This window comes from Ceratotherium simum, chromosome 28, assembly GCF_057802395.1.
Source record: "Ceratotherium simum simum isolate JZ-2026a chromosome 28, ASM5780239v1, whole genome shotgun sequence".
NCBI lineage: Eukaryota > Metazoa > Chordata > Mammalia > Perissodactyla > Rhinocerotidae > Ceratotherium > Ceratotherium simum.
The window spans coordinates 36465861-36484333 of record NC_141927.1 but is presented as its reverse complement, the minus strand read 5'-3'; the positions used below and the strand labels follow the sequence as shown (position 1 = coordinate 36484333).

At 33.9% G+C, this 18473-nt stretch overlaps 1 protein-coding gene across 1 annotated transcript in view; it reads right to left on the bottom strand.

Moving 5' to 3' along the window:
• The window catches only part of LOC101387766 (disintegrin and metalloproteinase domain-containing protein 2), a 131077-nt gene that overhangs the window by 15947 nt on the left and 96657 nt on the right, over window positions 1–18473 (bottom strand). Inside the window, exons 15-16 of the mRNA XM_004441182.3 lie at window positions 15667–15772; window positions 2255–2438 (exon numbers count right to left, since the gene is read on the bottom strand). Of these exons, the coding sequence (XP_004441239.1) occupies window positions 2255–2438; window positions 15667–15772 (290 nt within the window). The remainder of the gene's footprint in view (window positions 1–2254; window positions 2439–15666; window positions 15773–18473) is intronic.

The window sequence follows — 18473 nt, the reverse complement described above, 5'->3', positions numbered from 1 at the left end:
AGTCACTAATATCTGAGAATGGAAACAATATGTATAGGATTCAATATCTCTTGCTATTTCTATGTTGACAAAGGAATTTTGAAATTTCTTGTGACAATATGTTTATTCTAATCCAAATGAACATTTATATATGAAGTATTTAAAAACAGTGGCACTCTAATTTGGAGAATACATAAAAATTGTTAGAGCACTAATATGCATGTAGCTTGTTCATCTTTTGCTAATAGAAATATATGATTTACATGAAGCCAAAGTTTTGTGATCACCCGTTGGAGAACACTTCTCAAGGTCTCTACCCAGCCCCTCTATCTCCCTGCCTTGGAATAGAAACATCTCCAACATCATTATGTATTGCTTTTTTTTTTCACTGAGGAAGATTTGCCCTGAGCTAACATCTGTTGCCATTCTTCCTCTTTTTGCTCACAGAAGATTCACCCTGAGCTAACATCTTTGCCCATCTTCCTCTATCTTGTGTGTGGGTCATCACCACAGCATGGCTGATGAGTGGTGTAGGTCCGCACCGGGATCTGAACCCATGAACCCAGGCCACCGAAGTGGAGTGCACTGAACTTAACCACTAGGCCATGGGGCCAGCTCCCTGTATTGCTTTTTTAATAATGAACAGTAGCATGTTTTAAAGCTGCTGACGTAGAAGTCTATTTGATAAAGCATCACCTTGGTCATGTATACTGTAGCAGAGTAGTGACTGCCAGATATCCCTCATCCTGTTCACTAACTGCGCTGAATAAGGATGGCATGCACACTTTTTCTCCCTTAGCTCTTTCCAATAATCCTTCTTGAATTGTGGAGATAGTTGGAATTCCATCAACCATCTTGAAAGCATAAGGAAGAGTATCACTGCAGAGGATCTATTGCTGAAAACTAGACTGAGTCTGGATCATTGATGACATGGTAGAACTCCATACTTCTCTGGATGGACAATCATCTAAGTTTTTTCACATGATGAAGAAGAATAAGCCATAAACTGTTTAGGCCATTCTTGGTGGTTCTTGTTTCTGGTGCAATTCCTAACTCATACAGACTATATGTTAGGTTCATTAGAAATAACAGAGAGTTAAAAATTAAAGACAGTTTAGGCAATAATTTGGGAAATATTTTGCAAAGTAAATATCAGGAAAGCAAACTTATTATAAAGTTTTTAAAATGATTGGATTTTTATGTGAGAATTTGGGGTGACAATTTTTCTTTTGTATACCATTTTTACTTCCTAATTTTCTAAATAAATATTAGTAAAATTAGGTTGAAATATGACTTCAATATGTATGGCAAATATCTCCATAATTATCAGATAAAATGATATATTTTAAATATGGATACATTCATAATTATATACAATTAAGATGTAAAAAATTGTGAGATTTCATTTATACTGTTTACAACCAAAACATGGAATTTTTACTCCTCATTCACAAAAAAATATCTTTTGCTTTCAAGTCAGTTATATTTTGCCTTTCCCTCTGTTCTTCAATAAGTGATTTAAATAAGTAATTTATTTCTTATTAGACCAGAGAAGTTTTATCATTTAAAACTTGGATATGAGAACAATTTGAGCTTGAGCTTTGTTGGGAATTTGTGTATGTATACCTGAGTGGCATATATCTCATAGAGGAAAGATCTGGGAAGACAGAAAATGTTGATACATATCCATATGTACTCTATGGAATGATAAAAGAGCAAAATCAGATAAAAGGATGGACTATTTTAATATGGCTAGATAAGTATTCTTTTTTGTGTGTACTTATGTATATAAATAAAGAGTTGATGGAAGGTTCATGAAAAATGGAAAGAGTACTTACATCGCAGATATGTGCCCTTGATTGATTTTTGCTTTACTCTGTGCATTCTTTATTATTTTTATCACTAAAATGAGCATATATTATTTTAACAGGTATATTTAAGTAATTATATTAAAAGATAATTCATGACATTAAAAGTCTCTCTGTGTAATGTAAGATAATTTAATAAAATACAGTGAATTAACAGTATGAGTCTCTATTCAGTGCATATACATAATTTCCACAAAAAAGTACTAAATAGCCAATGAAATATCCATAATAATATCATCTATGCATGAATGCAGATTATATTTTTGCTTTTTAAATTTTTTCTTATTTTCAAAATTTTCTATTTTTGAAATCAAATGTGCACTTAAATTATAAGGAAAAATTAAATATGCATTTCAAAATACAGCATAAAATGTTAGGAAGTTATTTGGGAAGAAAAGACTACATACCTTATTTTCACCACAAACAGTTCCAGTTTTTACCCACATCTTTGGGCTCTCTGTATAATCATGTGGAAACTCCAATGCAACACAGATGTGCCCATTTATATTGCTATAAATAGCAGTGGCATTTGGAATATTAATTATAAGTTCATTTTCATATTTACATATTAATTTTCCACACGGCAGATCCCTATAATTTACCAATAAATGACAATCATTAGTTTTCAATAAAAAGAAGTATTAGAATATCATTTCTAAAGTAAAAATATTTAAGTAAACAATTGATGGCTTGCAAAAAGATGTGTGCAATTGATTATGAAACACCAAAAAGATGAGGGTGTTGCCTGCAATGTTAATAATAATTGAACATTTTAATAATTATGAAATACTTCCTAGCTAGCCTGATCACTTTTTTGTAATGATTCCTGCACTCTTTTTTGATTTTTAAACGTAATCAATTTCAAGCTTATTCTATACTAAAAGTTAAATAAGGTCTACCTAATTACCAGTCTTATTGGATTTCCTTTTCAGTTTTTCAAACCTAATACCCACTTTCAGCATTATGGATCCCAAACTGACAGGACATTGAGACCTGCACTCAAGAAGCATTATACGCAATAAATATTAAAATAACACCACTAAGATACATCATAATGATAATGCTGAAAACCACAGAAAAATTCATGAAAGTGAATTTAAAAAAGCATTAACAACAAAAGAATAATAATACAACTTAAGATTGACTTTCCAACAGAAACAATGGAAACCAGAAAATTATTGAATGACAGATCCAAAGGTAAAACAATCTACCTACTGTCTTCTCATTCTATATGCAGAGAAAATATCTTTCAAAATGAAATACAGTCTTTTCAGACAATAATTAAGAAAACTTGTCACCAGCAGTCCTGGACTAAAGAAAATGTAAACTGAGTTCTTCCCATTGAAGGGAATTTATCCTATGTATAAGCTTGTAGAGGTACAATATATGTACAGCTTTATCAGATTGAGGGATTTATTTTACATTCCTGGTTAGATGAGCATGCTTATCATGGGTCAGTGCTAGATTTTGTGAAATATCAGACACAAAATAAAGAAAATTGTAAATCCAAATGAGGAGGCTATGAGAGAGAAAAGATATAAGTAAATCATCTTCCCCCCAAAGAAGTATAAACCTGGGCAAATTTGTCAAAACAACCATTTTGGGGCTACGAAAACTGATCAAAAGCAAACAAGTTGAAAAGCATTTATGAACAGCTCCTATAAAATCAAGTCAGAATAGTGAGAAGCTGTAGTCTTTTTGCCTGAGTCTATTCCCCTGCCCTCTCTCAGATCAGTTGAGGCTGTCATTTTACTAGGGCAGGGCTGGCCATGCAAACCAATAAATTCAATGCTAGATGGGTCACTCCTTTTTTTTTTTTTTTTTGGCTGAGGATAATTCACCCTGAGCTAACATGTCTAGCCAATCTTCCTCTTTTTTTTTTTTTTTTTTAAAGTGAGCTGTTGCCACAACATGGCCACTGACAGATGAGTGATGTGGTTCTGTGCCTGGGAACCGAGCCTGGGCTGCCGAAGCGGAGCATGCTGAATGTTAACCACCAGGCCATCGGGGCTGGCCCCAGAGGGGTCATTCTTGATTTGGTGCAGAGAGCAAGAAAAGAACTCACCCAGCAGCACTTTGAATAACAGCAGCAAAATTGGTAGGGAATGAATATAAAACCAGCAGCACTGGTAGCCCAAGGTTGAGGTCCCATTTGGGGTAAGTGACCGACCAACCAGAAATTAAAGGTGTGATCCTGGAAATGATAGCTCCATAAACAGTGGTAATAAACTCTTCTTACATCACATCCCTAGCTGACCAGACGGCTACATGCATGTGCCAGGGAGACTTGAGACGGACTGATGGGAAGTCACACCAGAGGAAACTTTAAATTTGCCTAAATCTAAATGTGTTCCCCAATTCACAGAGCTATCAAAAAGAAAAACCCAAGGCCAAATGGCTTCAGTGGTGAATTCCATGAAATATATAAAGAAAAAATAATACTAATTCTACAAAAATTTTACAGAAAATGAGAAGGATAAAATACTGTCCAATTCATTCTATGAGGCAAGTATTATCCTGATATCAAAGCCAGCAAAGTCATCACAATATAATGAACATAGGCACAAAAATCCTTGACAAAATATTAGCAAACCAAATTTAGAATTATATAAAAGTGATTATACACCACGACTAAGTGGGATTTACTCAGAAATTGGGTTCACATCTAAAAGACAATTCATATTATAAAGGGGGAAAACCACATTATCATCTCAAAGGATGCAGAATAAGCATTTCACAAAATCCAGCACTGATTCATGATGGACATTCTCATCTAAATAGGAATAGAAAGGAACTTCCTCAAACTGATAGAGCTATGTGTGTAATCTACTAGTAACATCATGATTAAAGTTGAAAGATTGAATGCTATCACCCTTCAATCAGGAACAAGAGAAACATTTCTGCTTTCACAAATTTTACACAATGGAGCAAAGATTTCTTAGATATTATACCAAAACTATGATTGGTAAAAAAAATAAATGAATAAATTGAACTTCATCAAAATTAAAATCTCTTTCTCTTCAAAAGATGTCATTAATTAAAGAAAGACAAAGGATAAGCTGAGAAAAAATATTTACAATTCATATATCTGATAAAGATTATTTTCTGAGTATGTAAATTACTTTTACCATTCAATAATAACAACAAAACCCAATTTAAAAATGAGTTATAAGATTTGTCAAGACATTTCACCAAAAAAGATATGCAAATGTCAATAATCACATGAAAGAGTGGTCATTTCCTAAATCAATAGGTAAATGCAAATTAAAACCAGAATGAGATGCTTTAGAATGGCAAAAAAAAAGCAAGCAAACAAAAAGTCCTGACAATACTAAATGTTGGTAAGGATGTAGAGAAGCTGGAACTCCCATACATTGTTGATGGAAATGTAAAATTGCACAATCACTCTGGAAAATATTTGGACAGCTTCTTAAAGCGTTAAACGTATACTTGCCATATGACTCAGCAATTCCAATTCTAAGTGTACATCCAAGTGAAATGAAAAAAGGTATATCAACACAAAGACTTATACATTTATCACTTGTTATATCCCAAGAGAAACAAATACATGGGTTTACAAAACAAACAAATAAAATATGCACTAGAATGTTCACAGCAGCATTATTCTTAATAGCCCCAAACTAGAAGCATTCTAAATGCCCATTGACTGGTGAATGATTAAACAAAATGTTGTATATCCATACCATATAACATTATTCAGCCAAAAAAAGTTATGAACTACTGATATATACTAAAAAATGGATGAACCTTAAAAACATTATGATAAATAAAAGAAACTAGACAAAAAGACTACATATTGTATGACTTCTCTTATATAAAATTTCCAGAAAAGGCAAATCTATGGAGATAGAAAATAAGTCACTGGTTGCTTAGGGCTGGGATCAAGAGTAAGGATTTATTCCAAATGAGTACAAAAGGAAATTTAAAGTGATTCTGAATTCTGGATTCTGCACTTCTATAAATTTATCACAAAATACATAAAATACCCCTTTAAAATGGATTAATTACTTTTTAGCTAAATGATTTATGTCTTAATAAAGTTGTTAAACATTTTGTATAACAGTTCTTACATAAAGAGTTAGGAAGTCATTTCTCCTGTTTTTACAAGAAAAAACTGAACAAACTGAAATCAGTGACCTTTCTTGGACCTATCAGAGAACTGAGGTTACAGAGAAAACCACCTACATATATCAGGAAAGCTAAGTACATGGAGACCTAGTGTTGACTAACATGAGAATGAGAAGCTCCTAAGGAGCACAGTCATAAGACACCACCATATTTTTATGTGCCTTTTCTCCAGGAAGTTTATAAGGTTCTCTTGAGGAGGATCTGAGAAAGCTCTTCATATAGACCTTGCAGGGGAAAGAAAAGAGTAACCATTGTAAAACCTTCTCCTTCACAAAGGCTTAATCTCCAGGTGGAAGGATTTTATCAGAGGGCAATTTTGAAGCATTATCCCTAGCTGGGGAAAGAGAATTCCACTCCACTCTAGTCAACTCCACTCTTCCTGTCTCACCTAAGAAAAATTAATAAACAGAGTTATAATCAATAACAGAGAAAGGTTTAATAAAATATATTTGGAATCCTGTAGCTGTGGCAAGGACTAGGGGATGGGGGCATGGGAGGGGAAGCTCTATACCTGGAGGAGGAACACAAACACTTACGAAAGCCACATACCTGAGACACAGGCACATTAAAAGACTGAGGCTCACATGAAAACTAGAGAAGGTCCCCTCCCCATATGCTACCACCATACCAACAAGTCTCTTGTAACAATAAAAGTGGATTCCAACTGAAAGAACTGCAAGACACATATTCCCTCTGAGGGGCAGAATGAAGGGAAGCCTCAATTCTAAGAGGGCAGGCAGAAACTACCCTGCTAGAGAAATTTGAAGATTCTGGTACCTATAACTACAACAAACATTAGACGCAGCCCAGCTCCTAAAAAGATTAACATAAATCCTCACACTAAAGGCTTATTTACCTCAGTGCCTATTACCCTATATAATATGCCCAGCTTTCAACAAAAAGAAGTACAAGTCTTGTGAAAAGGTAAGAAAAAAACACAATCTAAAGAGACAAAACAAGCATCAGAACCAAATCAAATGTAAAACAGATGTTGAGATTATTAGATGCAACATTTAAAATAACTATAATTAATATCTTAAAGACAAAAGTTGACAGTGTGAAAGACAAGAGAGAAAATATGGGCAGAGATATAGACACTAATAATCAACTCCAAGTATTAAAAGGAAATAATAGCAAAAAAAGTAATAGAAATGAAGAAAGGCTTCCTAGGGCTCATCAACAAAACTCAATCAAAACAGCAGAAGAAAGACTCAGTGAAATCAGTGACAGGTCAGTAGAAACTTCCCAAACTGAAACACAGTGATAAAAAATCGTGGGGAAAAAAAACAAAATAGAAAATCCAAGAGCTATAGGACAATATGAAAAAGTGTAATGTACTTATTATAGGAAATGCAGGAAGAGAAGAAGGAGAATGCGGCAGAAGAAATATTTGAAAAAATAATGGCCAAGATTTTTCCAAAATTATTGACAGATGTGAAACCACAAATGCAAGAAACTAAGAGAAAACTAAGCAGGATTAATACCAAAAAACACTGCCCACAAAAATATCACATTCAAACTGAAGAAAACCAAAGTCAATGAGAAAATCTTGAAGGCAACTAGTCAGAGGCACACCTTACTTACAGAGGAACAAGGATAAGAATTACAGCAGACTTTCCGTCAAAAAACATGTAATTAAGAAGAGATGTGCAGCTATGACATACAACTATCTACTGGGGCTTTGGGGGAAAAATAAATAAATAAAATTATAAGAAAAAAAAAGAAGAGAGTGGAGGGAAGTTGTGTCAAAAGAAAAAAAATTTAATAATTTTGTGTCCAGTGAAATTATTCTTCAAAATTTAAGGAGAAATAAGCTCTCTCAGACAAACAAAAAGTGATAGAATTCTTTGCCAGCAGATCTGTCTTGCAAGAAATGTTGAAAGAAGTTCTTAAGGCAGAGGAAAATGATATGAATCAGAAACTTCGATCTATATAAAGAAAGAAAGAGCATGAGAAAACGAATAAATAAAAGAAAAATATGTTTTATTTTTCTTATTCTTAACTGAACTAAAAGATAACTGTCTACTTAAAGCAATAACACAAAGAATGTATTGGCTGTTTATAGTATATGATAATTAAAATGAATAACAGCAATGTTGCAAGGGATGGGATGGAGGAATTGGGATACTCTGTTATAATACAACAGCACTACACGTGAAGTAGTATCCTGTTATTAAGGTGGACTATTACTGTATTATATATTGTTATATTTGAAGACAGCAGATATGAGTCCAACTATACCAATAATCACTTTTATCGGGAATGGTCTAAACAACCCATTAAAAGCCAGACATTGTCAGAGTGGATAATAAAAACATGATCCAAGGTTGGTTTAACATCTGAAAATCAACTAATGTAATATGCTATATCAATAGAATAATGGACAAAAAACATAGAATCATGTCAACAGATAAACAGAAAGCATTTGAAAAAAATACAACAATTTTTCAAGAATAAAAACTCTCAACAAAGTAGGAATACAGGGGAACTTTCCCAGTCAGATAAAGGGCATCAACAAAAAACCTAACAATAACAAAAAAGTTAACAATAAACATAATGATGAAAGGATGATTTTTTCCCATAAAATTGGGAATAAGCAAGTATCTCTTCTTTCACCACTTATATTTCAACATTTTAATGGATATGTACATGGTGTAATCAAGCAAGAAAAACAAATTAAAGGCATCTCAATTAGAAAAGAATGAATAATTTAGATATTATTTGCAGATGGCATGATCCCGGACATGGAAATGCTAATAAACTCACATACACACACACGAAACGTTTAGGAAGGCCACACAATATAAAGATCAATATAAAAATATTATTTGCATTATTGTTATTATTATATATCAGTAATGAACAATGTGAAAATGAAATTTAGAAAACCATTCTGTTCACAATAGTTTCAAAAGTAGAATATTTAGGAATATATTTAACAAAATAAATGCAACACTGGAACACTGAAAACTAATAAACCTGGATGAGAAAAATTAAAGAAGCCTGAAATAAATTGATACATAAATTCTATATTTATTAATTTAAAACTCAATATTGTTACAATGGGAATTCAACACACACACACATATACACACACACACAGTGCACACACATGCATGCATGAAAAATTGATGAAATCTGAGGAGTAAGGTTTATGAATTTACCAGTGCCAATTTCCTGGTTTTGATAATGTACTACAGGTAAGGTATATATGATATAAGTCATGTAAAATGTTACCACTCGCAAAAACCAGCTGAAGGGTACAAGAGACCTCTCTATTCTCTCTATGTTATTTTTGCAACTTCCCATGAATCTACAATTAGTTCAGAATAAAAAGATAGAAAGATAAAATTCAATGATAGGAACACTAAACCATTCCAAGTATAATGGAAAAAAACTTGAACAGATTTATTACACAGGAAGATACCCACATTGACAAGAAGACTTGGAAAAATGCTCAAAATAATTGTTAATCAGATAAATGCAAATTAAAAGAAAAATAAGTTACAACTAGAATGACTAAAATAAAAAAGACTGACAATACCAAGTAGTAGCACATTGCAGAGAAACTAGAAAGCTTGGATTCTGCTAGTGTAAATGTAAAACTGCACATCCATTTTGAAAAACAATTTGGCAGTTTCTTAAAAAGGTTAATGTGTACTTATCACACAACTCAGCAATTACACTCCTATGTATCTATATACTCAACATAAATGAAAGTATATCTCACCGGACCTTGAAAGTTTATAGCAGCTTTATTCATAGTAGCCAAAAACAATGCACCACATAATTGACCATCAATAAGCGAATGGATAAAGTAATTGTGTTAATTGTAGTATATATATAATTTTCAGTGGTATTCAAAATTATTCAGCAATAAATATTTAAATATTAATATAAGAGCAATTTATTTGAATCTCAAAAAATTATTCTGGGCATATTAAGTGTAACAAAAAAATGCATATTGTGGGACTTAATTCATATGAAGTTTTTTGTGTGTGAGGAAGACTGGCTCTGAGCTAACATCCATTGCCAATTCTCCACTTTTTGCTGAGGAAGATTAGCTCTGAGCTAACATCTGTGCCCCTCCTCCTCCATTTTGTACGTGGGACATCACCACAGAATGGCTTGATGAGCAACGTCCACACCTGGGATCCGAACCTGTGAACCCCGGGCTGCCAAAGCAGAGTGAGTGAACCTCACCACCACACTACCGGGCCAGCCCCTAGATGAAGTTTTTGAACAGGCAACACTTATCTATCATCGTTGAGATAAGGTTGTATGGGACAGAGATTGGAGAGAAGATTTTTGCATGATGTAAATATTAATCAAGTTGTATACCTAAAGTACACTCAATTATCATAGTCTATAAAAATGAAAAAATAAAACAAAACCAAGTAAAATGAAGACAATCAAAAGACTCAACAGGAGTTTATATGTACTCTATCTTTAGCATGCTTTGTTTACACTTGGACTTTAAACGCAACTTTATAAGGGTAAAACAGTAGTGTTTTCAAGTATTTGAGATAAAAATTAAATTCTTTAAAAATTCATATGAGGTGGAAAGAGAATATTATTAATCCCATTTCACATACAAGTGTTCAAAAGAGTAGTTTTCTTTTGAAAAACCCATGGATAAAGTGTTGTAGCAAAGAATCTAGAACTCCATACATTTTAGGTAGGAGACTGCACTTTATCTAATGAAAAATAAAAACAAAAACTCTCTTTAAATACATGACTTCAATTTATTTGAACTTGTAAAAATTTACTAAGCATAAATTTAATGTCTATTTACCTTTTGAGTAATTTTTAAGTTAATATTTCAAGGGCCTAAGTCACGTTAATTAACAAAAGTAAACAAATTATATACTGTAGAGTTATCACTATTGCCATCATTTAAGGTATATGCAATATTGTAACAAAATGGATATCCTCAAAGCTATGTCTGATGGATTAATGTGAGAGTCTGCTCATAGCACATGTTATACCACAAAATTTTTATCTGGTCCACGAATTTGGTTTAAGGTCTTAAATGCTCCCACATAGCCATTGCTATACCAAAGGATTCAACAAATTATCCCACAACAAAAGGGGCAGAGGAGACTAATGCCAGCCCAAATATATACCATGTTTTCTAAATAACCTCCTAATCAGTAAAACTTTAGCAATATCAAAAATCTAGGAATCTTAGAGCAATTTTTCTATAACCTGACCTTTTCTGCCTTTGTGCAAAAAAACAGAAATGAAAAAGAGAAAAGCAGCCCCTGACATCCAGATGAAGGTCTGGTATTAACAGCAAGGACTTGGCGATGATACAAGCTGACTTCGCACTCATAACTAGATCATGGTGCTTATGTGTTGAACATAAGCAATTTCAAGAAGATCAACTTAGGGCTAAGTGACTCTGTGACTATGATGGCTCAATAAAAAGACAAGCCCACTCCATAAATCATGTCTGAATATAGAGCAACAAGACATAAACATTGTCTAAGCAACAAAATTACCAAACATCCCTCTCATCCAGCTAACATGTGTGACTGTTGCTTCATTACCAATTACAATGGCGGCTTCACTCTAGTCTTCCTTCTTCATCTTTAAGATTTATTAAGACACCCAATCATAGAATTATCTCCATTTCCTAAAAACATCCAATTCAGAGCAAAGATCCACTTCCTGAAACTCTACTGAAAATAACTTAACACCAGGCCAAGTCCTATATGTTTCTAAAACTCTGAAACTAAGATGTCCCACACTTTCCCATAGTGTGCAGTCTCACTGACTGCAGCATGTAATAAACCCAACTTTTTCAGCTACGGGTGTATTTCTGGCGGTCTTTGGCTGGAAGGCATTGATATAGATCTTGATCTGAAAATAATTTCTATTGTTAAAGAGTGGGTTGAGCTGGATTCCAGGAAAGGTAGAATATACAAACACGCACACTGAAGGCACTGGAATGTAACCAGAAAGGAAAGAATTGTATGATAATTGAACCTTAAGAGTGGGAACTGCGCTGACTTTAAATACAAGACCAAAGGCAAAGGGAGGAACCATAAGTTTCTTTAGGTGGCTAATTAAGTGTAAATGTTGTATAGGGGAAAGCATTCTTGGAGCCACAGGTAGCCCGAGTTGTTATAGGAATGAGTGCAGGCAGAAAAACGACTTGAAGACTCTTGTAGATATCCTAGCATTAGGTGAAGAAGGACCAGTGTAGATTATGGGAAAGAAATACATTGATCAGACATAGTCTGCAAGAATCGACTTACACGAGAAAATTGAGAAAAACAGTAAAAATAAAGAGTACTAGAGTAGAGATCTCAAGCAGTTCATCACTACAGTTGGAGGAAACAGGAAAAATGTGGTATTGGCTGGGGAGATAGCTGGGACAAAAATGGCACACTGAATTTTTAATATTACAACTTGTTTCAAGCATAAGGATTTAGCAAATGCTAAAATTTTGCCATATGTGTTTATACACTTCTCTTTAAAATAAATAAAACAATACAGATACTTAAAAAAAAAAAAAAGAATGGGAACTGCAACATGAGATATTTTGCGGTTTGGATTGTGGCCTTTTTTTTAATTCATGACAGCACATCAATCTTCTTAGCTTGAATAATCAGAGGACAGAATTAGAAGATGGGTTTAATGTCAATTATATTACTGGAAATTAAGAGGGACTGAGCACTAAAATGTGCCGATAAACTGCACCCTGAATCTTGGCTGATTTCACCCTAAATCCTGATACTGAACTCAGCATGTGTAGTGATGACTCCAAGAAGTTCATAAAAAGCATCTGAGTAGGCATAAAGAAATGAACAGTGTTTTCCACTGCCCTTCACAGAGAGGTACTGTTTATAGTATGAGTCCAGCTATGTTAAATCCCTTCCATAACAAAATTCTATAGCATTCAGAAAAGCATAAGTGAATGCAAATTTTCCATCATGTATTATACATAATATCTAATATAAAGTCAAAAAATTGCTAGGCATGCAAAAAAAAATTAAAATGTGACATAGTCAAGGAGTAAATAAATCACGAGATACCAAAATTAAAATGACTCAGATATTGCAATTAGCAGAGAAGCACTTTATAGTAGCTAATATAAAAATGACCAATGACTTAAAGGAAAATATAGGCATAAGAGCTAGAATGTTTTCTTTAGTGAATGTATGCTTTAGCAATTGTGAAACAAACTTCTGTGCATTCTGGGCTTGAGCATATGAGAAAGCAACTCATAAATGTACTAAAATGTACTTTGAGGTGTTTAATTGGAAATAAAGTTATCACTATAAGTTCATGTTTTAAATACAGAGATATAAACAAATGGATATAGAAATAAATCTGTGATACATGTATGGGCATATATTCCAGGTATATTCTAGCTCTGTTGACTGAGAGGGCTTAGAGGTAATGGAAAACAGTAGAAACAAGCATACCTGGTGCCCAGATATTTATTTTCTAAATACTATTTTCTACTAAAAGAAATCTAGGATTTTTGGATAAATAGCTGAATTCAGAGCAAGGGTAGGAAAAGTATAAAAGGAGCCTAGAACATCTTTTTTGTGCTAGAAAAATTTGGAACTTCTTAAAGAGTCATCCAGACTTTTGAAAAAGACGTTGTTGTCAACTAAAAGGGACTCTCACTAGCCAAAATTGAGACAATTTGAAAAAGTATCAAAATAAATAATGACAGTAATATATTCTATACTATTGAATAAAATAATTGCTGTCTGAACTGATATAAACAAATATGATATACATAAATAGGTAAGAATATAAATAAATATAGAGAAGGGACTATTTCTTCCTACAGTAAATTTCTAGCTTAAAGGCAGAGTGATTAATAGAGTTAGAAAATCACCAATGGATTTTAAAACTAGTAGGTGAAAAGTTGAAGAGGAACAGAATATGTCCCTAGTCTCAATATAACTCCTCACAGATACGTATTAAACACAAAGGGAAAGGATAACTTTACAATTGAGCGACCTAAAGAAAATTAACTTTTCCAAGTAATGTAACCTAAACTATCCAATATATAGAGAGAATGGTATGTGCCTTTAAAAAATTGCACTCGAGAGTACAATATCACTTCAGTGGTAAGCATGCCAAAGTGCATAACATAAATCTACTTATGAAAACTGTAAAACAAACTCAAATTGAGGGAAATTCTACAAAATAATTAGCCTGTAGTAATAAAAAAACTAAGAAAAAAACTAAGAGAAAAAAACAAATGAAAACAAAGGAAATGTTCTAGACTAAAGTTTAAAAATACATTATGATTGGGCTGGCTCCATGGCTTAGCAGTTAAGTGCACGCACTCTGCTGCTGGTGGCCCAGGTTCGGATCCCAGGTGCGCACCGACGCGCCGCTTCTCCGGCCATGTTGAGGCTGTGTCCCACATACAGCAAGTAGAAGGATGTGCAACTATGACATACAACTATCTACTGGGGCTTTGGGGAGGAAAAGGGGAAAACAAGGAGGAGGATTGGCAATAGATGTTAGCTCAGAGCCGGTCTTCCTCAGCAAAAAGAGGAGGATTAGCACGGATGTTAGCTCAGGGCTGATCTTCCTCACCAAAAAAAAAATATATATATATATACATTATGACTAAATGCTAATACATGATTTGTTGGATTTGCTCCTGAATGAGGCAAAATAGCTATAAATACTTTACTGAGACAACCAATGAAGCTTTAATGTGAATCATGTTTGACAGCTACAATATAGCTATGTAACAAAATATCATTATTTTCAAGAAAGACATACTGATTTATTTAGGGATAAAGAAGCACAGTATCCAATTTATATTCAAATGGTTTAGAAAAATCATTTTGAAGAGAGGAGAGGAGAGATAAAAAAACAGAAAGATAAAGCAAATGGGAAAAATGTAAACAATTGGTAAATCTGGATAAAGGATATAGGGGGCGTCTGTGCTGTTCATTCAAACTAGAAATTTTTTACAGAATTTTTACTTTTACTATCAAATCAAGTTTGAAATAATATCAAAATAAAATATTACAATAACAGTAACATTCCAGTTCTAATATATATATATATATATACTAATTGTGATATTTAATAATTAATACATATAGTGCATACTAGGTGTCAGTCCCATTCTAGGTGCTTTTTGCAGATTATCTAAACTCCACACTGGCACCAGCTCAATGATGTTAATGGAATTGATGTTGATATTTTACATATCAGAAAAGGGAAGCACGTGTCCAAGGTCACACAAGTAGGTAAGCCATAGGGATAGGATTTGAAACCGAGATATCTGGCTGTAGAGGAAACATTCTTAAACACAGTGCTTTAGTTCCTGGAAGGCAAAAATTCATGCATTTTCATTTCATCACCATAAGTATGGTCATCCTTTGTAAAATTAAAGTGACGGCATGCAAAATAAAAATGATCAGTCCTTCTAACTAATGGGTATTTACTGTACTTACATGTAAATTAAACACTCTGTAGGAAGCCACAAGGGATAATTTGGATATATGAGAAAGAGAAGTACAGGCATTCTGTATTTAAGACATTTATAATTTGATTAAATATAGTCTTACTTCATGGCCAGGTGATATTTTGATTATATATAAACTTAATTATCTGGTGGTATTTTCAAATTGAAGGCAATAAATAGAGTTTCTCAGATAGATTTCTTAAAGCATACTTAGATTGACACTGTGTGTATCCTGAAGGACCTGAACCACAGTTCCCAGATTGATCAGCCTTAGAGTTAAGGTAAGTAAAACACTCTTCAGGACCAAAATCTGCACCTGAAAAAAACATGTGGTTAATCATTTTGAACTTATATTAATTTAAAATAGTTAATGAATACATTTAAAATTCTGAAATGGTTTAAAACATTGCACAAAATAAGATCATAATATAAAATTGAAAATAAAAACTGTATTTAAAATCACACAAAACCACTTCAATGAAATATTTAAAAATTGAAAGCATTCTTCTCTATTATCCATAAACAGATATCTTAGAATTAATCATGGTATGCACTTTGTCTTCTAATTTTTAGTAAGTCTAAAAATACATATCTGTAAATATATAAGAAACTTTTTAAACAAATAATTGACTTATTGGGCAATAATCTGCTTTTGCATAAATGTCAAACCACTAAACTGATATCTTACTTTTTAATCATAATTTCCTCAGACCAAACATTTTTGGAGTCACAATTGTTTCATTTTCACACTCACTATCCAATCTATACATACAATGTGTTTAATTCTCATAAGTTCCATCCTCCTTAAAGAGCAGTTTATTCACCATAACCTCCACCAGTTCTACTCTAGTTGAAGAACTAAGCCAAAATCCTTTGATAGGAAGATTTAGCCACTGCACTATGATACTGAAAAAAAATGACGCACTATAGGATGAGCCCCCGTGGAGACTTCAGGATCTCAGTTGTAACTCCTAGAGGCAGTAGTGAATTGAAAATAAGCAGTTGATTTTGTCCCAGAGGTTACTTCCAAATCTGGTTATGGGTGAGAAGTCAAAGTTATCAGCTTAGCTATGGAAACAGGCCATTGCTGGTAGACATAAAAATAGGAGACAGTTGGAGGATCTTTCCTAGCTATAGTGACAAAATTAGAGACTCAAGGGACCTCAACATATAGTTTCTTCTCCCCGCAAGGCTTTTTCCTACTTTTACACATGTGAAGAGAAGGAGAGGAAAATATAAAGAGAAGAATTCCATAAAGCAGTGTAGATTTTTCAGCAGTTTATGTATGGTGGTTACATACCTGCCAGGACTCTCAACAAATATACCGACTCTCAGTTGAAAACTCTGTGGAGTTATGCACTAGAAATAAGAGTGAACTAGATGTAGACTAAGCCTTATCTAAACTCTAATCAAACCTTAACAAACATAAGCTTCTGATTTAATTAAAGTCATTAGTCTCTCATTGTATATACCTAACAGAAGAAAAAGATGAACGATACTAGTATCTATACAAAAGAAGCATTTAGATTGAAAACACGGTTTCTCAAAGACAAAAATTAAAGATAGACAAGGTGAAAAAAAATTTTAACTAGAAATATATCTATCTAGAATATCATTCAAGAAAAAATATAAAGACATCCACCTATATTAAAATAATTGAGTATGAGAACCATGGTACATATACACTAAAATTAATTACAAAGGATATACATCTGCAAGAAGAAAAAGTATCAAAAATAAATAAATTGAAATAATTATGGAGAGATCATTAAATATTAACATAAAACATAATTTTTAAAAATCTGTATAATAACACAATGTTTACACTAAAATTCCAAGAAAGAGAACACGAAACAGGATTAAATGCACACACGTAGATGCACACATCCAAACAGTATAACTCCTAAAAAGCAAAGACAAAATCTTGAGGGTTCAAAGAGAAAAAAGACACAATATGACAGATTTTTCTTCAGAAAACATGGAAATCATATGACAATGGAGTAACATCTTTAAAGTTTTGATGGGAACAGAGGTTTTGATTCAAGATGGCAATGTAGGAAGATCCTGAACTCATCTCTTCCTATAGACACCCCAAATCTACAGCTACATATGGAACTATTTCCTCTGAAAAAAACCTAAAAACTAACTGAGTGACCTCTACACAGCAGGCAAATGGGAAAAAACCCTCATGAGAGTGGGTAGGAAAGGTTGAAACACAATCTAACCATAAACCCCATCCCCAGCACTGTGATCCAAGATGGGGAGGGAACTCAAAATCTTAAGATTTTCCCTAAGGGGAAACGAATTTGAACTTCACATCAGGCACCACAACTTTTAAGACTTGTACCTGAGAGATGAGCTCCCAAAATGTCTAGATTTGAAAAGCAACAGGGCTTGTGTCTACAAGACCCACAAGGCAATAGTGAAGAGAAACAGCTCTTGAAGGGCTCACATGCTCAGACTGACTCACTCAAGGGACCAGGGCAGAGGCAGCCAATTGAGAGGCTCCCAGACTTTATGTGAAAGAGGCCTATTTGCGTACCTCAGAGCATTGGCCTGAGGGACAGGCATCTGATTTAACACATAGCTAGGGTCCTGCTAGGGTAGTCTCTGGCAGTGGAGGCTGGTGGGCACCATCTTTGCATTCTCCCTCTGCCTCCCTCCAGCTGGCCAGTACCTCCCAGAAAGGAAGTTGTACCCTCCTCTGGCACCCTCAATTTTTGCAGCTTCTGCCCAGGGGACACATAGATCACGTGGCTCTGGTGGCCAGAGGGGCTTATGCTCAAGGGTCCAACAGGACTGGAATCAACCGAGAAAGAGTTCTTAACTGGCTACCGCACCCAGGACACTGCCAAAGGCAACAGTCCAAGAAGCCCAGTCTTTCTGTGAATGAGGCTTATTAGTTTATCTTCATAGCTGTAGCCTTAGGGGCAGGTTTCTAATTTAACACACATCTAAGGGCTGACTGTAATCCTTTCCAGAGACCTTGAGGGCAGGTGCTATATTTGTACTCTCCC